The sequence below is a fragment of the Maylandia zebra genome, linkage group LG18 (genome assembly GCF_041146795.1).
Source record: "Maylandia zebra isolate NMK-2024a linkage group LG18, Mzebra_GT3a, whole genome shotgun sequence".
NCBI lineage: Eukaryota > Metazoa > Chordata > Actinopteri > Cichliformes > Cichlidae > Maylandia > Maylandia zebra.
In genome coordinates this window covers 12763801-12787423 of record NC_135184.1, presented here as the reverse complement: position 1 = coordinate 12787423, position 23623 = coordinate 12763801, and the positions used below count along the sequence as shown (strand labels likewise).

General features: G+C 42.3%; 2 protein-coding genes across 3 annotated transcripts; both read left to right on the top strand.

Moving 5' to 3' along the window:
- The first annotated feature begins 530 nt into the window (after positions 1 to 530).
- On the top strand, positions 531 to 7552 carry samd7 (sterile alpha motif domain containing 7). 2 transcript variants are annotated; one of them, XM_004555354.4, is made up of 9 exons: positions 531 to 872; positions 3566 to 3702; positions 3986 to 4109; positions 4653 to 4777; positions 4884 to 4965; positions 5163 to 5839; positions 5937 to 6052; positions 6134 to 6244; positions 6890 to 7552. In XM_004555354.4, exons 2-9 carry the CDS (start codon positions 3600 to 3602, stop codon positions 7124 to 7126), a joined length of 1575 nt encoding a protein of 524 aa, XP_004555411.2. In that variant the 5' UTR covers positions 531 to 872; positions 3566 to 3599; the 3' UTR covers positions 7127 to 7552. The 2 variants fall into 2 exon arrangements, with proteins under 2 accessions (XP_004555411.2, XP_076732985.1); XM_076876870.1 differs by lacking the exon at positions 531 to 872 and adding an exon at positions 2616 to 3149.
- Positions 7553 to 8646: 1094 nt separating this feature from the next.
- Positions 8647 to 21675, top strand: sec62 (SEC62 homolog, preprotein translocation factor). The gene is made up of 8 exons (XM_004555353.3): positions 8647 to 8747; positions 13392 to 13500; positions 16024 to 16129; positions 16678 to 16867; positions 17268 to 17363; positions 17606 to 17666; positions 17754 to 17873; positions 19485 to 21675. Exons 1-8 carry the CDS (start codon positions 8712 to 8714, stop codon positions 20018 to 20020), a joined length of 1254 nt encoding a protein of 417 aa, XP_004555410.1. The 5' UTR covers positions 8647 to 8711; the 3' UTR covers positions 20021 to 21675.
- The last annotated feature ends 1948 nt before the right edge of the window (positions 21676 to 23623 follow it).

Sequence of the window (23623 nt, the reverse complement as noted above, 5' to 3'; positions counted from 1 at the left end):
ACAGAAGCACCAGACTGTCCCACTCCATTTAAAATGTCCTACCAACCCACCACCTGTGTCCCTCCACCCCCCACAAACCCCAGGCATTAAGGAAAACATCATTCCTAGAAGTGCAGCTCTATGCTGTAAGCGGCTGGTGAGCACAAACTGTCAGATTAAGAGGTCTGAGAGGATGATCTGGCCAACATTTAGTCGGATTTCTGCCAAATTACCACCAAGCATGTTTGGGTCAGCCCTTTGGCACCCTGTGGAGAGCAATACTTCTGACATTCAAACTAGACATGTGAACAAACAACAAAAACTAGAGCAGTAGGAGGTCTGCAACCTGCGCCATGCAGTTTCCCTGCAGGTGGCCACAGAGCAGCTAAGGACGGGTTGGTCACTTAACTACTGGAAAAGGAAGCTAAGCATTTAGGTGTCTTAACTATGGCCTAAAGTGCTAACAAGGGATTAGTGAGGTGAACGTTGAAAGAGGTTTAGCACTCCATGCTTAGGGCCAGTGCTGCTTCAGTAATTACACATCAGTTGCAAGGTGCAGCAAGCAGTTGGATGGGAGATCATAGTGATGTCAGGGCAGGGAGGGCTTAAAACAGGAGATAAGGCCAGCTAATGGAGATGAAATGAATCAGTATTTAACAGGTCTTTTTTAGTTAAGGCAGTTAGCTGGCAGCAGACTGAACTCAAACCACTTGGCCAGAAGTCTAAGGAGGCCATTTAGTTGGACGTGAAAGAGGGAAAGACGAAGATCTGTGAGCTCGCCAAAAACTTTTTGGGAAACATTTTTAACTTGATTTTAGTTTATTGGCTTTTTCATTTTTCTGGAATTGAGACACCGGCATCTTCAATCTCTGCTCAGCAGTGTGAACCTAAAGGTAGGTGGATGAAAACATCCTCTTTCAGTATTTTACACTCATTGATTTTCTCTGTACGTTCCCATCTAACAGTTTTATGTCTTTAATTGTCACAAACTCAGTGATGTTATAGGACGTCCTGTCTTATGTTTAGTTTTATCCTGTTTTTAATGTCCAGCTTTCTATTGGAATTTGCCGTTCTGCTTTTGCTTTTCTGCCAATGCATTTTGTAAAAGTGTCATATATGAGTAAAGCTACTGTTACCCACAAAACCCACAAAAAATACAAAACTAAATATTAAATATGCTAAATATTGCCATGCATCTTTTTTTCCCGTATGTGGATAATCTAGAGGCCAATACGATTAAAGGACAACCTTGAAATCCAAATAATTAACATGATAACTAGCCCAGATTTTGCATATAGCGCTCACTGAGTATTTCCGGATTGGCTTCTTGCATATTTTTTGCGTTTGCACATATAAATTAATACTCATCCTTTCAATCAACACTTTGTCATGTGAGTTTATGACCACAAGCATTTCTTAAACTAGTGATATCTGCAACTCGGCACTTATTGTCACGAAATCTAATCTGCTTCATGCAACTGACAGTATTTGCATGGCTTTAGCTCATGTGTGTTTTGTGAGGGGATTAGGAAAGGCTAGACAATACTTCTGTCTTGTCTGATATGACCTCCTCAGGGCTCCATCTAAGTTGTCAGCAATTTTTCCCTTTAATTCATGCTTGTAATGAGATTAACCAGGCAACAGTAAATCCAAGGAGTCCAATCCCCGGATTTGGCAGCTGCGGTGTGGCCTCTGCTTGTCAAGGAAATATGACAAGAGTTTCCGTAGCTCACCTTTGACTAAAGTTTCACTTAGAAAAACACTGCGACCACTTCAAATTTGCATGTCTCACTTCAAAAGAAGCCAGTTTTGAAGATTTGTTACTGCAGTAAACTCAGTCTCAGGCTACGAATTCACTTAAGAGACTTAACGTGATCAGAGTGTTAGCTGTTTCCAACAGGCCTTATAAAGGATTCCTCTTAATGGCTCAAGTTCACAGACACTCCAGTTTCTGCCTCTGATGCATCACATTTAAAGAGCAAAGCATTAATTTCAGTAAATATCAGACTCACTGTTTAAAAACACTTTGTGCTGTTCTGCTGAGAATCCTGCAGACTTATTTATACGTCAGCTCAAAAGGATAAATATTGGCTGTGTGTAAAGGCGATGACACTTCAGGCGAGGCTCGGAGCTCAGTGCCCACTCGGGATTTACACGGACATTAATGCCGTGTAAATACATTTCTTCTTATTTGCTGATGGCTGCAGTGACATTGGCAGAGAGGGAGGTGAAGGGGGCATGTGTTCCCGCCACATAGCTCCACATAAACCGATTGCATCCCCAGATTTATCCCCAAGGTGTTTTGGGGACATCCTGGGAGCTAATGGAGACTAATAGGCTTAGCACTTAGGGTGTATTGTCCGGGATGCTTACAGGCAAGGTTTGCTGAGGGTAAAACTCTAAACGTGCGGATTACCTCCAACACATCCCTTTAAAGTGCTGTATAGCCAGGACTTAGCTAATAGGATCCTGAGGGTAGCAGGGGCCTGTGAAGGTGGGGACGGGGGTTGGATGGGGCAGTAGGGAGGACAGTGGGCAGGTCAGCAGATGTAGGTGGCAGACTGTTGCAGAACTAACAGAGGGATTAAAGTCGTCAGATTAGATGGGCTTCACAGGGAACTTGAGAGACTGTGGGTAATGCACAAGTCCTGGGTGCAAATCTAATGGCAGCATTTGACTAGGGGGAGGGTGGTACGGCAGAAATAATATGTCCAAGTGCATGTGCACAGCTTACACATGTCCCTGCACTGGCAGGCTCATCAGTTCAATCAGCAAACCTCATATGAAGAGGTGGTTCTGTGGGGTGAGCATCCATTATTCATGTCTCCAGATGCACACCGGCCCTGGATTAGCAGCGCTGGATTACTGTCGTTTACAGTATCATATTTTGTAATGGGATTTCTGCAGTGTGGAAGGCTAATTGGAGGTCTCTAAGTCGATTGCACTTATCTGCACAAGCTGCTGGTTCAGCCGAGAACAATGCGGGTATCTGGGGTGAGCGCACATGTGAGTGCGCCTCTATCCCTGTACAGGAGGACCAGCAGCATTTGCAAGGACAGAAAAGATGAGAAGAAATCGTCCAGCTGTTTGTTCTGGCCTTCGTACGGGGTTAGGATTTGGATTTAACGGTTCGGGATTGATTTGCATTACGGCGAGGTATTAGCGTTAAGGTAGGTTTAAGATTAATACTTAAGGCCAGGTCTGTGGAAAAGGTGAGGTAAGAGTTATACTTAGCTGTAGTTAAAAAGGTCGCTTACAAGCCGTTTACAAATATTTACATGGTGCTGAAATCACTGCTGCATCTTTGCAGTCATAAAGTATGTAATAACAGACACTAGGCAGAATTTACCTGCAATGTTCAGTAATCAACGTGAGATAGAGAACTGCTGCTCTCTAATGGTGATGTGAGGGAATTACAAAAACGCACCCAGCACTGAGGGGTTTGTAGTTGGCTCAGTTTCAGCTACTGTGAGAAATAATCTTGTGTGATTTTATTTTACCTGCCACGCGAAGCGTTATAGGATCAATGTGTCAAGTAAACTGTCTAGTTTATAGAAATCCTTCAATTGGCTCTCTTTCTTAACAGCATTCAGGTGGAGGTCAAAGGTCGTGAGTGTGTCATGACCCCACGGGAGCAGCTGAGGAAGATGACAGCGCTAGGGGAGCAGGGGTCTTTGGATGAGAAGCACTGGTACCGACTCGTCAATGGGATGTCTGCTGGAGGTGAGGAGGATGAACAGCGTAACAACAAAAACCAAGAAAATATTATTTAACTTTTCAGGTTTTATTTATAGACAGAGTTGATTCTGTATTTGGCAATTTGGGTTCTGTATTTGTATTTGGTGATCAAGCCTGTTTTCCCTCACCTTCCCTCACGCCGTGTTTGCACGTTGGTGGATTGCTCAGTAGCACCTGCAGGCTCCAGCTTTAACAGTCAGTGCATGCGCCAGGTGAAGCAGCTAAAACGGCCTCCCGGTGACCTGTGGTGCTTTTTCACTTCTTGCAGAGCTGAGGCAGAGGCAGGAGCTGATAATGAGGAACCAGATGGCTATGGCACCGCAGATCCTTGCCCAGGGGCAGCAGAGGTTACAGGGGGTCCCTGCACAGTTCGAACCTCGGTTCATGGAGAGGTCAGTAGCTGAATTCTGTCCTAAACTTACAACAATAGTTGTCTGAAAAAGGGCAACCACAAGAAAACGAGTAGAAGAAAATGCTGCAAGAGGTGTCCGTGTAAAAAATCTGCTGCTCTTTTCTGTTCTTTTGGACAATTAAAATGTTTATAAGGCTAAAATAGTCCTCGCAAACCAGCTGTTTTTATATGGAGTTCCAAAATTGGCAAAATGATTATGTATACATTAATTTATGTGCCTAATTTCTTCCCCTCCTTCAAGAGGCATTTTGAAAATCTCTCAGTTAAAACTAAATGTATGTGAAACAGAAATGCATAAAGAAATGTCAGAGAAAATAAAATAATAAATAATTAAGGGGAAATAAATATGAAAACAGTAATTCATAAATACAAATAAATTAATTTTAAAAATGAAACATAAATAGAGTAATACACACTTTGTTTTTGGCCACTTTGGTCCTCCACATTTTGATTCTACAAATATATGCTTTTTAAAGTGTTTTCCAGTTCATAATTTTTCTTCTTTGTTTATTCCTCTTATCAGGGAGTTAGTTCCACCTACCGAGATGGTCCCGTCTGAAGCCAGGCAGATGCACATGGGCCCTCACCTCGGTCCACCTCTGCCTCCTCATGCCAACGTCCTGCCAGGAAGAGGTTTCCCTGCACCAGGTGAGCACCACAGAAATATCGCCTGAGATAATTCCCAAACAGCCTGTCTCGTTTTAATGCGCGGTGATAGGCATTGACAGCCTGTCTGTTTCTTCCTATTTCTCAGCTGGATATGGCTTCTTACCCTCAGAGCCCATGGAAACTGTTGCCCGGCGACAAGAGCTCATTCACAAGCAAAATATAGCCAGGTATTACGTGCCGAAAATCATCATCACCATCATCATCTCACAGAAATTATTCCACCGCACGCTTTGCGTCACTGTTTTTACTGAATGCGACTGAGACTTGATCCCCCCACCCATGCTGCAGCAAGGGTTTTATATCATGGCTCCATCACCACTGCTGCACAAATATGTCTAAAATATTTATATGCACTTCTTTTCAGAATGGAAATGAATGCCATCCTGCATCAGAAGGAGCTGGAGAACGCGCACCAGAAAGGCTTGATGGGAATTGAAAATCCCATGTCATACCCTTCCAACCCCATGATGTTTAGAGGTCGTCAGCGCATGCCAGACGGCCACGATGTCTTCGTCCACCGGCCCACCCTGGATGAACTGCACTCCAACAATATTCTTATGTCAGCCAACCCATATCCAGCAATAAGCACGCTGCACAGAGAGCGGGGGCGCAGAGCAGGTCGGAGGCCAACTGTTCACAAGAGTATGGAGAGCCATGTGTCCAACGTGAAGGGTCAGACTGAAGATAAAAGTGTAGAGCAGAGCCCAGGGGCCGCATCGGGGGAGGAGAAGGAGCTTGAGCCAAAGGGGGACATGGGAGAGGAGTGTGCCACCAGTAAGACACATCATCAGGCCAAAGTAGACCCTGAACTGGCCACCGGAAGCAGGAAAAACTACAAAGATGGGGAGCCAGGCCTCCGGAAAGCCTGCGTGAACAGCCAAGATGGGAGTTCAGATGGAGCCAACAGTGGAACAAATGATAAAGACATATCTAGCCAATGTTCGACGTTCCAGGAGAAATTCATGTATCCTTCCACTGGAGGAACTCTAACAGGGATCCCTTACATGTTCCCAGTCCCTGGAAATGGTTTCCTTCCTCCTGGTGAGTTAAGAAATATTAAATAATAACACTTGTGCTTAAAACTGTGAAATGTTCTGCTGCCAGTTATTTAATATACTTGCATTTTTTGTCTTTAAAGGCCCACCAAATCTCTTTCTAAATGGTGAGGAGGTACCCGAAGACATCAGGAAGTGGACAGTGAATGATGTGTACAACTTTATTAACAGTATTCCCACGTGTTCAGAGTATGCCCAGGTTAGTAGCCTCACATTTTTGTAGTTGCCGCCTCTAAATTCATTCTGTTGTGACTTTCTAATGTTGGGTTATTTTTAATAGACTTTCAAGGACCACATGATTGACGGAGAGACGCTGCCCCTCCTATCAGAGGAGCATTTATTGGATACACTGGGACTGAAGCTGGGGCCAGCTCTTAAGATCCGCTCACAGGTACAAAAACACAGATTCTGACTGGAAATGCAATCCCGAGCTACCAAAGACAGGATTTGAAGGGATTATCTGATGTACGAGGATAAATCTTGAATAAAGGTTTATTTACATGACCGCTTATTTATACAACTCCATGTGAGGAGGTTTTATAAATATCCTTGATGAGTGTTTTATGGGCTTTGTGTGGAAGCTTATTTCCACAAGTGACAAAAGACCATTTTTGCTTTGGGCTATTATCCTAAAATTCTGACTCAATAACTAGAAATTTCAAATTGTCTCAGAAGTTTGAGTCAGTAAGTCAAATTTTTAAGATAATAACCTGAAATTTTGAGTTTTGGCTAACATTTCGTTGTAGTTGTTGTTGTTGTTGCAGAAACAAGCTTCCACAGATTTGAACTGAAGTTACCTCACTTTATTAAAGAGATAAAGTAAAGTTTGTTTAACCAAACATGTCCTTAGTGGAGTACAGCCCCTATTAAAAACCCCAGTTTTTTCTTTACTATGAGAGCTAAAATGTCTACTGTGAAAAAGTTTATTCACTAATTGTATTTCATTCATTCTTATACGCCAATGTCTCAGTTATAGCACAAATTATTTCAATTAACATCTACGTGCTCCTTCCCTCTTGCTCTTCTTCTTCTACAGGTGTCCAGACGTCTTGGTAGCATGTTGTACATGATGAATCTGCCACTCTCCACTGCCCCACTGCAGACCACCCCTGAGAAGCCCGGGGAGCGCTCATCAGAGATCGGCTCTCCCATTAACTGCAACAGTGAGGAGATGGTGGCAAGTCCAAGAGATCCCGATGTCATAAAATCCGCTGACCACCTCCACGACGCAGAAAACAACTCGCCTCCATCTGCCAGCAGTGAGACTGCCTGACCAGTGGAATAATGTAAACCAAAGCAGGGTACAACAGCACGCTTTGGTGAGCTGCTGCTGCCGCTGTGGTGGATTTGTTTACACTGTGCTGAACTGGACTGAAGATCCACATTTCAGGTTCCTGTTGAACGTTTTATACATTTAACAGCAGCAGCTGCAGTGGAGTGAAAGTGATGTGGATTTTAAGATACAGTATCAGACGCTGATAAGGTCCTACATCACTTTTCTTCGCTAGTCTGATTATAGCTTCTTGAATTATTCTTGCAAGCTGCTAAACGCTCCTGTAGGCTGACGTGCAGAGCATAGTAATCATATTTTGGAAATATTTTATAAACAAAATAATGACATATTTAAATATTCTGGATTTTGATGCTTGATACATTTTTTTGCATTTCTTATACTGTAAATAAAGTGGGGGTTTTTCTACACAGGAATCTGCATCTTCTTGTCATCACATGGAATCAATAGGTTGGGCTCAATGAGAATATTGTGTGAAGTTTGCATACATTCGTCATGAGTATTAATTTAATATGTTACTTTGGGGCTTTTTCTTTGATCTCTTTTTTTCAGTTTTAATGACTTGTTTAAAAACAAGAACTGGCTCCTGTAACACCCCAGAGCTACTGAGTCAGGGGAGCACACGCAAACATGTCCTCGCGTGTCGAGGCAGCTTTTAGAACTGACGAAGCTTCTGGAATGAGAGGTTAAATGTTTTTAGGATCAAACAGGAAGGACAGTTGCCTTTAATTCAACCTCTTTAGTGTTTCATGAGTCATGACCTGGATGACTATACAATCATATAACTCCATCATCTATTGTCTGGTGGATGCAAATAGTTGCTGCAACAGTCAAGGCAATTATCTGCTCAATCATTTTCAAGCTGAAAAAAGTCATGTGTTGTTTTTTTGTGAATGGAAATGGGAAGGCTTTAGAGAAAAAGCTTTAGCTGGCAACAGTGTTTGTGTTCCACTCTGGGGCACTATACTTTTCCCAGTTTGCCAGGACTACATTCACATTATTCTGTTATCTTCTCCTTTTTTGGCAGCTCTCTTTAGAGACCCTCACACCAGCCCATCTACCTCCATCTCACCCTGGCCCTAGCAAACTCCTCTGTCACACCATTGCTCTGCATGTCCTCCTTCACTACATCCATGAATTTACTCTGTCGTCTTCCTCTTCTCTTGCTTCCTGGCAATTCCAACATTCGCCATCCAGTTTATCCACTGTCTCCTCTGCAAATGTCCAAACCGTTCAACCTGACTTTCCCTCTGATATGCTAAATTCTAATAAACTCGTCTCTTTCTGTCAGCGCCATCATCTCCAAACCATACATCATAGCAGGTCATACCATGTATTGTTTGTATCCAAATTCTTAATAAAAACACAATAGTTCTATGTAATAGAATTATCCTTATCGGTATTATATCTAATACTGTATTACAAATATATATTATTCAAATATTAAATGTATTAAATTAGATCTTGAATTTTATCAATGGGAAACGAACGTTAGGCTAGTCTCGCGATACTACGTTCTCCATGCGCGTGCGCAGCCTCGAGCACGGATGAGCTGAGTTGGAGGATCATGGCGGAGCGCAGGAGGCACAAGAAGCGGATCCAGGTAACATCAATTTAATTCATAAAAAAAACCCCGGTTCCTGTGGGTCGGGGGGCATGGGTGAAAGTGGGCGCCGGTTTATGACCCACTGCTGGATCTTTGTTGACGGCAGCGTCAGCGCGGGATGCTGCGAGCAGGCGCCAGATGAAGCCAGAGGATGGAAACGGTAGCTAGCGTTAGCAGGCTAGCGAAAACAAACGATAGGATTTGTATTTAACGCGACCTTTCCAAGCTGGTTCTTGTGTGCGCCCCCAGTAGCCATCATGTCTTTGTCTAGACTTCACGATTAGGTCGTTGTAGTGTCTGCTTAGTGGTTCCTGGGGTCGGTTTTCATTTTATCTTGGATTGAACTGGCTGGCTGCAAACGTTGGCTGGCTAAGCTGCGTCAGCTTTAACCAAGCGTGTTTACATAACGTGTGGGAACTTAATTAATGAGTCTATGCAGCGCATCTCCACATAACTGACTGTGCAGCAGACTGCAAATTAGATCGGCTCCAGGAGCAACAGTTTAGAGACGTTACAGGTCACGTTTGCATCACTTGAAATACGCCTGAGGTCATTGTTGGTCTATTTTGCGTGTCCTAAACCAAAACTTCTCAGTTCAGATTTATTTATAAAACTCCTAAACATTAAAACGAGTCATTTCACTGCGATATATATATAATAAAGTTAACACAGCAACCCCATTTGAGCCACACTTTGAGGCAGTGGGGAGGTAAAACAATCCTTTGAAACGGAAGAAAGGTCCTGCGCAGTGTGGACAGGCGGCGGGTCGGGAGAAGATTTGCATTGACAAACAGAAGATGATAATAAGCTCTTGGTAGGTTAGCGGGATCAGTAACAGTTACTCAGTAGGAAACAGGAGAATGGGCAGACGGGGGTGGGGACAAAATCACCTGAAAAGAACACAATGGGGCTCTTATCTAAACTGGATAGAGGTACATGAGATCCAGGTGTGCATAATCGCTATTTAGGGTTGTTTTTGATTTGGTACAATTGTATGGTCATATTAATAATTTTAAAAAAAGAAAAATGTTAACTAGCTTTGTCCAAGTTGAAATAAAGTTCATACAAAGAAAAGGTCCATTTCTTTAAGGTAAAAAAAGAAGAAGAAAAGTTTAATTCTGTTGTCCTGCAGTTTACTTCACAAAGGAACTGGCGAGCAGGCTCACAACTATAAATGAGGAAAACAGTTTGTTTCTTTGGCTGGCTGTAGCATTTTTGTCCTGCAGCGTAAACCACATCGCCTCCTGCAAGTATTTCCACTGCTGCTGAATTTAAAGCGGCTTAGCATATATGGTTAAATATGTTAAAAGTGGAAGAGGGCATGTTAAAATGAGAGTGCATATGATAATCTGTTGGAATATGTTGCAATGTAAAGAGCTCTTACATAAGTTCTGAAAGACTTCCTCTATCAGTCCTTATGGCAGTGGAGCTGAATCAGTCTGTTAGAGAAGCTGCTGCTCCACTGACTGTCGGTGTAGAACTTGGACACAGCAAAAAGTAGTGCAGTGAACTAAGGTGAGCTGTTTTCCCTCAGTAATATAAATATTTGAGGGTCAGATCCCTCTGGGACTCATTTGCCAGGGAGAGAAGTAAGGAGCAGGCGACTGACTGATGGATTGGTGCAGCGTCTGCAGTAATGTGGATGCATTGGTCTGAAAGAGCTGCGTGAGAAATCAACGATGTAGATTTGCTGGTTCATTCTCCATTCACACCCCCACCCATGGCTTGAGTTCTGGGTAATGACTGAAAGAAGACATTGTAGATACAAACAACAAAAGAGTGTCCTCCAAAGACTTTGTCTTTCTAGAGGTTGTCACACTACTCCTCCATATCAATAGGATGCCCCCTGAGGTGGTTCGAGCAGGATGCCTCCGGCCACCTCCTGAGTGAGCTTTTTAGGGTATGTCCAGCCAGATTCGAGACCCCAGGGGAAGATCCAGGACACTGTAGAGCTTGAGTCTCTTGGCTGCCTTGCCCTGGAAGAGGTGTCTGCAGAGAAAGCGGTGTGGCTACCTGTGCTTAAACTGGAGTCCCCCTGGCCTGGATTAGAAAGTGGACTGCATTGGATTATAGTGAGATGTGTCTAATACTTAGATTATTTTCATCAGTGACCACGGGAATCAGTTTAGTCTTGAACAGGTCCATCCTACCTGATAACACTCCATGTGTTTCAGCCAACAGCTCTATTACAGCACATCCTGTTATCTCATTTACGAGCCTGCCAGCCTGCTTTTTATTTTACAGCTTTCAACAGTCAGAATGTCCTGAAGCCAAGACTATTATGTCCGTATACTGGAGTGCTGTTTCCTCCCTTATACTTGATTTAGACTTCTAACTTGCGTAGTAACCAGAAACCCCTTTAAATGTCTACACCGCAACCTTCCACACCATTCGAGTTGTTGTGGTATGCATCGGCCACACGTGTAGTTGCAATTCTCGGGAGGTGCACATCAGGCTACGTAGAAGGTTACAGTGTTGGGTTAAAATGAGTTTCCAGTTACAGAGTAACTTATGACATACATTACCTGGTGAAACATTATTCACACACATGTGGGTCAACAACCAGATGATGCCGTAGTTATCGCTTTTCTTTTTTTAATTATTCAAATGGCATCCCCATTGTGTTTTAATGTTGTTAAATGTATAAATATACAGCTTAAAATGTAAAGTGCTTTTAACTACTGTGCAAAATGTTTAGGTAAAAAAAAATAGCATTTTAGTTCTTCTGCAAAAATCAAAAGTAAATATCTTATTTTAGATTTCTAGACGTTTGTTAGTATCCAAGTGAGTCTGTTAAAACAGCAGAGCAACAGGTAATTGTTGTCGGGAAACAACTGAGCTCCGTTCACATGTTCAGTATAATTTTGCACTCAATTTAAGTAGTCCTATTCACCCATTACAGTGTTAACCACAAATTATGGGATAGCTCAGACAGAACGGCACAGGAGAGAGGAGGGAGACGGGGAGAGCACAGACTCATCTTAGTGGACACAAAGGTGTGGGTTAGAAGCTGAACAGCTAAAAGCTTTTTACTATTTTTATTATTATTTTTAAAAACAGCAAACCGGAGCAGCGGGCTAATAAAGAACTTTAGGAAACTTAAGAGTCGTAGCTTTTGTCCTAAAAATAATTTAAACTCCCCAGTGCATACGTGCTCCTGTAAGCCATGCTGCAATTTTAAGGTCTCTCAGAGTGTATCAGCAGTCCCTTCCAGATTTTCTGCAGAAGCACAAAGGAACAGGCAGGGTGAATGACCAAGAACATAGTGGAGCCTGTAAAGGACACATTTGGCTGGCTTTCCTCGAAATCAGATGACAGTGCAATGAAGACAAATCTCTAGTCAAAGAGAAGTCTGGACAAATGTGGCCCTTAATGCAAAACCAGCAGCCACAAAAAGCTGAGGTGTGTGACTCACCTGTGTTTTAAAAAAAAAAAAAAAACAGGTAGCAGATGGTCTGCTTTGTTCTTGACTTTATGGTTTCACAGCTTTACAGCACAAAGAGCCTGTGTTTTATTCTTGGTGTGGCACACTAGCAGTTAGTGTTTACATACTGAGAGCGGTTCAGTTCACATGGTTAACAGAGAACGGCTGATACTCCAGTGATCAAGCCAGGTAGATCATATAGACGGTGACGCAGGGGCTTCCTGTGTAGCAGTCTCAGGTAACTGAGCTGTGTGTGATGGATACCTGCTTCTCCAAACAAAGGCTTGTTTGATGGCTTCTTTTCCTCTTCATGTTGTGAACCGGAGCAGACTCGACTGGGTGAAGCAGAGCTGAGTACCACTGGCGTGTTTTTCAGTGCTGAGCAGACAGTGCAGATGTTGTGATGAGTTGGAGGAGGGTCTGGATGCTCTGACAGATTTCTGCAGTTTATGAAAATCGCACTAAAAACAGACAGAAGCTCTAGAAGATGAGAGAGCTTCTGCCTTGCTTTTAGTTACCTGTCATGTATGATTACAAGGAATCTAGCTTTTAGTGCAGCTTGATCCCAGACACACTGCTGGTGTATGAGCTTGGGACAGAGAGCATAGCCACAGATGTTAGCACCAGAGGTTGTGTTTGACCTTCTCATCAATGGTTTGTCATTCTGGCAGACAGAGTTGGTTTAAGTCCTGATAAATACGACTTTGTCACATCTGATGAGTCTATCGATTGGTGGCAGTAGCCCAGTTAACCTTACTGTATGAAAAATGAACATTTCTATTTAAGTAGAATCCTACAGCCAACTTCAAATGATGACTTCTATAACAGTGAGGGACACTGACCTCCACCACCTCTAAAACTGAGCTGACCATACTTGATGGGAAATACAGATGGGAAATTAAATTTATGGATGTTGCTTTTAATAAAATTGTCACATTTTCTTGTTAGCTAGAAATCTAGATCACAGGATTTGTGATATACGAGTGCATTGCTTTTACTGGCTCGTAGTCGGTGAGTTGGGAGACTGAACAGATTCATTTGATGCCAGTGTATCTATTCTCAGCTGAATTTCACAAAATATGTGAAATTCATAATTACAATAAATTAGGATAAGGATGTTTTCCTCTTGGTCGCTTGTCTGCATTTCTGTGCCAATTCCTCATTTCACCAGATGGGAAGACTGCATGTGACACGTTTTTTTTCCTCTGCTCTTGCAGGAGGTGAGCGAGCCCACCAAGGAGGAGAAGGCGGTGGCCAAGTACCTTCGGTTTAACTGCCCCACCAAGTCGACAAACATGATGGGCCACCGAGTCGACTACTTCATTGGTTAGTTCTGGCCTGAAGTCTGTGGCCTCTGTCTGCAGAACACACAGATGGAGCAGAGTCTCCGTCACAATTAATACAAACCAGCGCCATGTTGGATGTTGCAGTATTTGTGTGTCACGTTGGTAAAGAGCTGTGAGATTTTCCACATGTTTCTGCTGCAGTTTCACTCACAGACCTGACTGTTCCACACAGTGTTTATGTTTGATTTGTTTTTGTAGCACAGGTGAACCTTTTTGTCAGTTTTGGGAAGTACTGTTGACTCAGTAGTTGTAGGTTGTGCAGGTTGTGACTGCTGAGGTCAGCTTTTCTTCCTATCTCATGACCTTACCAGTTCTTACCTTTGCTGTGGGCTACAGTAGCTCCAGGGCCCAAATGAACATGTTTGAAATAACAGTGTGGCCTATAGCTCATGTTGATTCCAAGATAAACAGCAGCCACTGTCATTACTAAATGTCATCTAATTTTCTACTAGGCCAAAATCTGCAGAGTCACATGATATACGAGTTGCAATTCTCGGTGCAACAGTGCACAACATTCAGTGCAGTTTAATATTGCACTTGTTTTTTGTGTTTGCCTCTATTTATTACTCTACCTATTTATTTCTGTGTGGTTTTACATTTCTCTATGCATTTCTGTTCACTTCAGTCCAATTTTATTTATAAAGCACCAAATCACAACAACAGTCGCCTCACAGTGCTTCATATTTTAAGGTAAAGCGAAAACCCCAACAATCGTTTTGCAAAACAAGGGGGAAAGTGGGCATGACTCAAACCAGATTAGCTCAGCTTTCACTTCTGTTGTTAGAGGAAGGACAAAAACAAAGATGTTTTGGGCAAATTAATGTATAGATGTATGACCTCACATCTGTTCTCATTAGGAGTCATGACTGCATGGATATCAGGTGAACAGGTAAAACTATAGTAAGACTGAACATTTGCCAGGTTCTGTATCCCCTTTTTAACATCTTCATGGTTTTTTTTTTCAAGCTGTTTGATTGATAGATAGATAGATAGATAGATAGATAGATAGTAGTAGGGTGCAACGATATTCGTATTGATATTGAACCATTCGATACAGTGCTTTCGGTTCGGTACGCATATGTATCGAACAATACAAACTTTTTAATTTATTTGATCAACTTTCCTTCTGACGATGCTGTCTGTGTTGAGCGCTCAGTGGATCTGCGCTCGACAGTGCAGCCTAGGCGGAGTAGTCGAACGCAGATTCACTGAGCGCAGGGCAAGCTAGCAAGACAGAAGTTAAGCTCTCCTTGCAACATGGCAAATTGAACCTCCCCCACCCTCATTCAGATCTGGCGTTTGGAACTATTTTGGTTTTCATGTGACGTATGACCCTGAAGGTAAGCGCGTCATGGACAAAAGTAAAACAGTATGTCGGATGTGCCACGCAATGCTCAATTACATGGGTGGGAACTAGTGTGTTAGCGCAGTTAGCTCGTTAACGTGTTGGCCGTCCAGCCCCACGCACGGGGCGATCCGCGGTAGCTGCTCTCGGGGGCTCTAAGTGTTAACGGAGATTTGCCGTGTTGTGGCGTTAATGTCATTTTAACGAGATTAACGCTGACAGCACTAGTGGGAACACAAGGAATATGACTGCACATTTACTCCGACATCATCCTAGTGCAAAGACAAGTGGAAGCAGACAAAAACAACAGTACGCATGCTACAAACTTTACCCGAGTCATTTAGACAGCCGTTAGCACATGATTCTCCTTATGGGGACCTGATATGTTTAATATGCTGCTGAGAGTATAGCCCAGAAGAAGCGGATAGTATAGCTTTTATTTTGGAAAGAGCCATTTCTCTGTAATAAACTCTCTTTTCCAAAGATGAGTGATTTCTCGATCAGATAAATTTATTTTTTTTATTACTTTGTTGTTTCAGCAACATTAAATTCAAAAACTGTACTTTTGAGTTAAAATATATATTTATAATTTTAATAAATGACAAATTAAAAAGACATGAACATTTTTTTTGTATCGAAAAAATATCGAACCGTGACACCAAAGTATCAAACCGAATCGTGAATTTTGTGTATCGTTGCACCCCTAATAGATATAGATAGATAAAATGATGAACAGGAGCCAATATAATTACATCACTTATTTTTAACATAAAAATAGAAAAGGGATTTATCATCTGAATCTGCAGCTTCTTTCAAGTTACTGTTCCAAAGTGACCAAAAAAAGTCAGCAATTAGAAGTTTTTAGTGATGATTACGTTGGACTTCTTCTCGAGTGCCTCCTGCTGTGCCTCATATTGTGTTGATCAATAGCTTGGAAGCAGAAGTTAAGACTGTTTAAGGCTTAAGAGTGTGAAAAATAAAAATCTATGTACTATTTCATGTTAAAGGCCGTCCACATCACTGATGCATGTTGTTGTTGTTGATGTGCCTACTGCTCTGTCTCGTATTGTGTTTATTAATACGTTGAACAGTCCACAGAGTGTTTTGTCATTTCAGTACACCTTCAGTGCTGTGTGTCTGTTGCATCTCCTCATTTAGCCTCCAAGGCTGTGGACTGTCTGCTGGACTCCAAGTGGGCCAAAGCCAAGAAGGGAGAGGAGGCTCTGTTCACCACCAGGGAGTCAGCGGTGGATTACTGCAATAGGTAGCTGCCCCGTGGAACACATCCTACCACACAAGCTAGGTTTTTATCACATAACAGTATATTTTTGCTTCTAGCACTGGCAGTAGAGTTACTAACATGTGGGGTTGCAGCTAACCCTTACTATACATATAAACAAGATGGAAATAACCCCATACAGTAAAGAAGAGCTCAGTGAATACAAATACCAGTGCAAAGGACTAACAAGTTTAAGTAGTGTATATTTCCTGTATTTGTTTCATCATTGATGATGATTTCTTTATTTTGTCTAATATGTTAGAAAGTTAAAAACACCTGCAAATACTTAAATCTGAGAAGCTGGAACCTGAATAAACTTTTTACAGAATTATTTGAATGATAAAAAAAATGCTGAATAACTGATAAAAAAAAGATTATCCATATGCTTATATAAAACCTTTTTATTAACTTAACTATGTTCTAGCACAGCTATCAACTCTTGTAAACTCACCAGTCGTTTTACTTGTCGGTGAATCACACACATCGGTATTTACAGCCTTTCATTATCTGATGTCCTCTTTCTCTATTTGTAGGCTTCTAAAGAAACAGTTCTTCCACCGAGCTCTCAAGGTGATGAAGAAAAAAACAGAGAAGGACACCAAGAAAGAAAAGGAGAAGGAAAAGCCCAAGAGTGACAGCAGCAAAGAAGAGGAGAAAAAGGGGAAGAAGGAGAAAGAGAAGAAGAAAGAACCTGAGGCAGTTGAAACTAAGAAAGAGAAAAGTGTATGTGACCCTCTGAATACAAAATGAAATGTGCCTTATTCACTGGGATAATAACAGTTTACCTTCAGCTGCTTGTTCCCAGGTGGAACCAAAGTTGCATGTTTGTTTCGAGTTACCTTGACCCAGCTGATGGGATCATCCTAACCTGACAGTAAATGGGCAGATATGTTGACTCTGAGAGTTTAAAGTGCGCATAGAGACAGATCTGTAGATGTCCTGGAAAGACGCCCAGTTCAAAGTCATATTTACATGGTGTCTGGTCTATGTTGGCAAAGAGAAAGCATAACTAAGCTGAATGTTAACAACATACCCTGACAATTTAAACTCCACAGTTTAAATTAACTTATAACGGTTCAAATAAAGTCTATTTTTTAAATGTACTTTTGATTTGATCGGACAGGATGACAGTCCTGGGACCCCCAAAAAGAAGAAAGAGGTGAAGAAGAAGTTTAAATTGGAGCCTCACGAAGATCAGCTGTTCCTGGATGGAAATGAGGTGAGTACGTAAATGGTAAATGGCCTGTATTTGTATAGAGCTTTACTTAGTCCGTAAGGACCCCAAAGCACTTTACATTACATTCAGTCATTCACACACACATTCACACACCGGTAATGGCAAGCTACATTGTAGCCACAGCTGCCCTGGGGCGCCCTGACAGAGGTGAGTGCGTTTGCAGGATTGTTAAATCTACACAGGAAGTGCTTGTGAAGTACTCAAAGCGTGCCTCTCTCCTGCAGGTGTACGTGTGGATTTATGATCCCGTCCACTTCAAGACGTTTGCGATGGGTCTGATTCTCGGTAAGTCAGCTGAGTTCTTCTCCTCGACTATCAAAAACAGAATGAAAGAGTTATCTGACACGAATTTTCCTGGTTTTTGTCTTTCAGTTATTGCGGTGATAGCGGCCACACTGTTTCCGTTGTGGCCAGCTGAAATGCGTGTTGGCGTGTATTATCTAAGTGTTGCAGCTGGCTGCTTTGTGGCCAGCATCCTGCTTCTAGCTGTCGGTAAGTGCAAACAGTAATAAAATCATTGGTCCGGGCAGGGATGTGATGAAATTTGTGCCAATACATGTTGTAGATGAGACGCATTTCCACAGCTGAAGACTGTGTTCTGTATTTATTTAGTGAAAACTGTGCCATATGTCAGAGGGAAATCTCCGCAGTTCCCACCCTTTTTCTCCACTTTTGCAATGTAAAAGATATTCTATGAAAAATTAAGGCAGCACATGAACAATTTTAAGTTGGATTTCTGCTGAGATAAGTAGAGGATGGTTCAGGGTCAGCTGATCCAGCAACTATAAGTTTTATCAAAAAGGAAGGTTTGAAGTTTAATCTTAAAAGTAGAAGGTTCTCCCAAATCTAGACTGGGAGCTGGTTCCACCGACGGAGGGGTCTGAAAGCTAAAGGCTCTGCCTCCCATTCTAATTTTAGAAACTGCAGCAGAGGATTGAAAGGGATTCACAAAATAACCCATGGGGACCAAAAGCGGACGGAACCTGATAATTCAATTCAATTCAATTTTATTTATATAGCGCCAAATCACAACATAAGTCGCCTCAAGGCGCTTCATAGATACAGAGAAAAACCCAACAATCATATGACCCCCTATGAGCAAGCACTTTGGCAACAGTGGGAAGGAAAAACTCCCTTTTAACAGGAAGAAACCTCTGGCAGAATCAGGCTCAGGGAGGGGCGGCCATCTGCTGCGACCCGTTGGGGTGAGAGAAGGAAGACAGGATAAAGACATGCTGTGGAAGAGAGACAGAGGTTAATAACAGATATGATTCAATGCAGAGAGGTCTATTAACACATAGTGAGTGAGAAAGGTGACTGGAAAGGAAAAACTCAATGCATCATGGGAATCCCCCGGCAGCCTACGTCTATTGCAGCATAACAAAGGGAGGATTCAGGGTCACCTGGTCCAGCCCTTTTTTAGCAAAAAGGAAAGTTTTAAGCCTAATCTTGAAAGTAGAGATAGTGTCTGTCTCCCGAATCCAAACTGGAAGCTGGTTCCACAGAAGAGGGGCCTGAAAACTGAAGGCTCTGCCTCCCATTCTACTTTTAAATACTCTAGGAACAACAAGTAGGCCTGCAGAGCGAGAGCGAAGTGCTCTAATAGGGTGATATGGTACTACAAGGTCATTAAGATAAGATGGGACCTGATTATTTAAAACCTTGTATGTGAGGTATGTATTAAAGTATGTAATAAACTTTTCTTAGCTTCCAGGAGACTGATTGAGGCAACTACCAATGAGAGCGCAGAATACTGTAAATGGTCATATAGCCTGTTAGTAAATAGAATATAGGGTTGCCTAGGCAACCGTAGCCTGGTGTGTCTGCAAGCAACCAGCTGTCAGCTCTCAGTGTGGACACAGCTTAAGCCTGCAGTCTGAGAACAGTGTCTCATTAGGTTAATATGATACTGTGAGGTCTTTAAGATAAGATCAGGCCTGATCATTCAGGACTGTATGAGGAGAAGGACTTTAAATTGTGGTTTTAACAGGGAGCCAGTGATGAGAAGCTAATGTGGGAGAAATATGGTCTCTCTTTCTCCTCCACTTTTTGATGCCAGGTGTGTGTTAAGTTTATCTCACTGCTTGGTTCCTGTCTCCTCAGCTCGCTGCATTCTCTTCCTCATTATCTGGCTGGTGACTGGCGGGCGCCATCACTTCTGGTTCCTGCCCAACCTGACAGCAGACGTTGGTTTCATCGACTCGTTCAGGCCGCTCTACACCCATGAATACAAGGGACCTCGAGGCAGCGAGAAGAAGGGCACAGACAAGTCAGACGAGAAGGACGGCGGCACTTCCACCAAGGCTCAGAAGTCAGACAGCGACGAGAAGTCGGACAGTGAAAAGAAGGATGGCTACGAGGAAGAGGAGGAGGATGAAGAGGAGAGTAAAGAGGTAGGGCGGGAGGAGGGTAAGGAAGCGGAAGGGGAAGGAACGGAGGAACGCCAGTCAGACACAGACAGCGACCGCCGAGAGGATGAAGGCTCACAGCACAGCAACGGAAACGACTTTGAGATGATCACCAGGGAGGAGCTGGAGCAGCACACGGAGGAGGAGGAGGAAGAAGAGGAAGATGAAGAGACACAAGAAAGGAAAGAACGGTTTGTGAGTGAGACTAAACCTCAGACTGCTCAAACATAAACTTCTTCCAATCCCATCACTCTCTACTTCTCTCTGTCCTTCCCTCCCTCCCTGCTGTGATCCCAGGACCTGCTGGTCCGGCCTCTCTGAGGCTGCAGAGAGGTTCCATCTCTTGTTGTTGAGATCTTCCACTAAAGTACCGAGATAGACGCAACACTGAAAAGTTAACACCCACAACAATGGGGAAACAATGTTTAAAAAGAAGCCTTACGGTGGATCCGTTTCCTCCCACCCAAATGTTATTTATGTATAAATGAAACTGCCACCGGACACATTTGCCTGAGGAATCCATCAGACCAGACCTCCTCCACTTTTTTCTTTTTCTTTGTGTCAGTTCAAACCAATGTCTCTTATTTATATCCCATCAATGGATTCATTTGGATGTTTTGTATGTGAGGTCAGACCTAGAGTAGGTATGAGTTTAAAGAATGATGGTGTTAAACTGACCAGTAAATAAAACACGTTCTGTTTTTTGGCCACCTTTTTGTCATAGGAGCTCTGTATTGTCGGTATAATCCACGGTAGTTCTGGAGAAAGCCAGGAAGCCACTGTTCTCTCACATTTTGTGGTAATTTAGCAAGCCAGCTGTGCCAGGAGCGGCAAGTCTGATAGCTTTCTCAGGCAGCAAAATGACCAGCGGGTCAGCTTTGAAACCTGAACCTCACCAGATGGACCAAAACCTGTAGTTTACTCAAAAGAAAAAAATAAGCAAATCAACTATAATGTGGCTGGATGGAGCTTCTGGACAGCAGAGCGTTCAGCTCTTTGAGGTACTTGCTATTTTCAGTTTGGTTTTTTTTTTTTTAATGGCTTATGATCATAGTGCAATCCTGTACACACTGTGTGAAGTACTTCTAGTTCATGTTTAATAATGTGGGACTCATCTTTAACAGTTAGTGTGAGCAACTGGGATGCAGGGCCTACTTCACTAAAAACAAAAATTGCAACATTTGCTGTACAACTAAAGCAAGGAGAGGTAGAGTCGGCTCATTCATTTGCAAACAGAACCAGATAATAATGTTACGCAAACTCTAGTGCCAAACACAGCTCACGACGACGCACGCTTTAAGAGGGAGAGCTGAGCGCAAGGCGTGTTCGGGTCAATTAGTTTTGTTACTGTCCTGTCAAACTCAACACAACTTTCACAGAGAAAAAGCACAGCACGGTTGTCGTTAGTGTGCAGCTAAACAAAGACTTGTTGGTCTCAATGAAACCGTTTAAAGGCATTTGCAATAGACTCCAACCATGTCGGTCCCCGTCTCGTCTCGCACAAGCCGCCACACAGCAGTTGGCGGGCGTCGCTTTGTGAATCCAGCTGGCGGCTGTGGTGCCACTAACCGTGGTCCAAGCTGTTCCTTCACATTATCTTCTGGCTAGAAATGTCTTAGATGCTGTTTTTAGTCATAGCGAGAAGTTTATTTCAGAATATAAAATAGAAATGTATCATTTATAAATGGATTCTATTGATATATCAGATATATGCATTTACTCAGTCTAAGAATCAAAGTTTGCCCCTGCTTTTCTGTAGGAGGTGTAACTTTAATCCCCAGAGTATCTATTTTTGTTTTTAATATGATCATAAAGTGTACTCATTATTTAAAGGTAACAACAGTGGGAGTCTATTAGATATCAGCATTTTTATCTGTCTTTTTTTTTTTTTAAATACATTTGCCACAAAACTGTTGAACTTGTGACACGGTGGGTTAGTTGTGTGGTGCCATGTGTCTCACAAACAGTGGTCAGTCATTAACTTGAGGTTTGCGTAACACTAACAGTGACCTGCCGGTTCCCCACACACTCTGATGAAGTAATATTTTAAAATAATCCACACAGCTTTCTCTACAACTCTTTTAGTTTCTCCTCTAGCCTTTGTAGTTTGTTGCTTTGTCTGCTGTACTTCCATTTAGCGCTCTAATGACCACGATGTCGTCTTGTTTATGTGGGGGGTTTTTTCTTCCCCAGAAGGGGTAGTGTCTTTTTTTTTTCCCCTTCCTGAGTTGCCAGTGTGTCAGTGGCTGTTCTCTGAATATTGGCATAAATATTTCACAAAAGAGAGAGCAGGGGAAAAAAGATTCTCCCAGTTGTTCTTGACTGTTGCACAGTATCGGTCTGTTGTATATTGTAGTATTACTCTATGCTGCTGCTGCTTCTCATCACGCATTTCCGGGAGAAATAATGAAAGTGGAAAAAAAACTGTAAAACCTCCATGTTTTATCTGTGGTCAAAACAAAAAAAAAAAAGTGTCTTTTGATCACCTAGTTGTCCACATTTGGATTGATATCATTCTCAAGACTGTCTCCTGCAATATTGGAGTATAATTTAATAAAATTGGATGTCTGGAAGTATATATGTATCTTATCATTGCAATAAAAATATAGAAAGCACAATGAGCACTGTGATTTTGTTTCTAATATTAGATCTGTGACCACCAAAAAAAAATTAATTTTTTCCCCCACAAATATTTGCAATACATGTAGCAAAGGCACTGATTAATTTAAAATGTTTTAGTTTAGCCCATCTCTCCTCCTCTTCAAGATCTTTTGACTTCTGGACAGATTATAGGGCAGTGGGGGATTTTTGTGGGATTATTTCTTCAATGTCCTGCTCTGGCCACTCGTTTGAATGTGTGACTCCAACTCAACTTATCCCTCAAACTACCTGACCTTTGTGTCAAGTATCATTGGAGCGAGTAAGCACTACAAATCAGGGACAGAATGGCTTTTTTTTTCACAGATTCCAGAATTTCCAAACCCAAAGAGGGACTGCATTCCCAAGGATCAAACTTCTTCGGTCCTGCCATGAATCTTCTAAGAGAGACCTGAAAGGACCTAATCTGATTGTACGAGCCAGCACGCTCTAGCACATTAAAAAAATACAAGGTGTTTTTGGCCACACCACACCAAATCTTCACCCAATCATCAGATTTGTATGAAAGCTTGTTTCTGCCTTTGAATTAAAAAAAAAAAAAAAAAAAAGTCAGGCAGAACAAAGTTGAAATTTTGAGGTATACCAAATTTGATCTTACCTACTGAACAAGTCAAAATTTTAAGATAAACAAATTTCTATTTCAGTGCCACAAACATTCAATTTTATTTATATAGCGCCAAATCACAACAAAAGTCACCTCAAGGCGCTTCATAGATACAGAGAAAAACCCAACAATCATATGACCCCCTATGAGCAAGCACTTTGGTGACAGTGGAAAAGGAAAAACTCCCTTTTAAAAGGAAGAAACCTCCGGCAGAACCAGGCTCAGGGAGGGGCGGCCATCTGCTGCAACCGGTTGGGGTGAGACATGCTTCCATTAATTTGCTTACCTGCGCTTTAACCCACTTCCTGACAATTAATTTTAAATACCTGGCTCACTGTGTGCAGCGCACCAAAACGTGAAGCAAAACATGGCAAGACTTACATCTAAAAACAGCAGCAGTGCTAACATCAGTCCAGAGAAACAGCAGTGAATGACACGTAATTGTAGAAAATGTGCTTATTGAATGATTTTTACTGGCTAACTAGAACTACTAGTTTTCTCATAAGAGCTAAAAAAAAAAAAACTGATTTGATGAAGGGAGAGTTTGGGTTCACATAAAGATGAAAAAAGGA

Coding starts and splice junctions, on each gene's coding strand:
- sec62 (XM_004555353.3), top strand. CDS start 8,712: ATGGCGGAGCGCAGGAGGCACAAGAAGCGGATCCAG. Junction 16,868..17,267: donor AAACTAAGAAAGAGAAAAGT/GTATGTGACCCT, acceptor TTGATCGGACAG/GATGACAGTCCTGGGACCCC. Junction 17,874..19,484: donor CATCCTGCTTCTAGCTGTCG/GTAAGTGCAAAC, acceptor CTGTCTCCTCAG/CTCGCTGCATTCTCTTCCTC.
- samd7 (XM_004555354.4), top strand. CDS start 3,600: ATGACCCCACGGGAGCAGCTGAGGAAGATGACAGCGCTAGGGGAGCAG. Junction 6,053..6,133: donor CGTGTTCAGAGTATGCCCAG/GTTAGTAGCCTC, acceptor TATTTTTAATAG/ACTTTCAAGGACCACATGAT. Junction 6,245..6,889: donor CTCTTAAGATCCGCTCACAG/GTACAAAAACAC, acceptor CTTCTTCTACAG/GTGTCCAGACGTCTTGGTAG.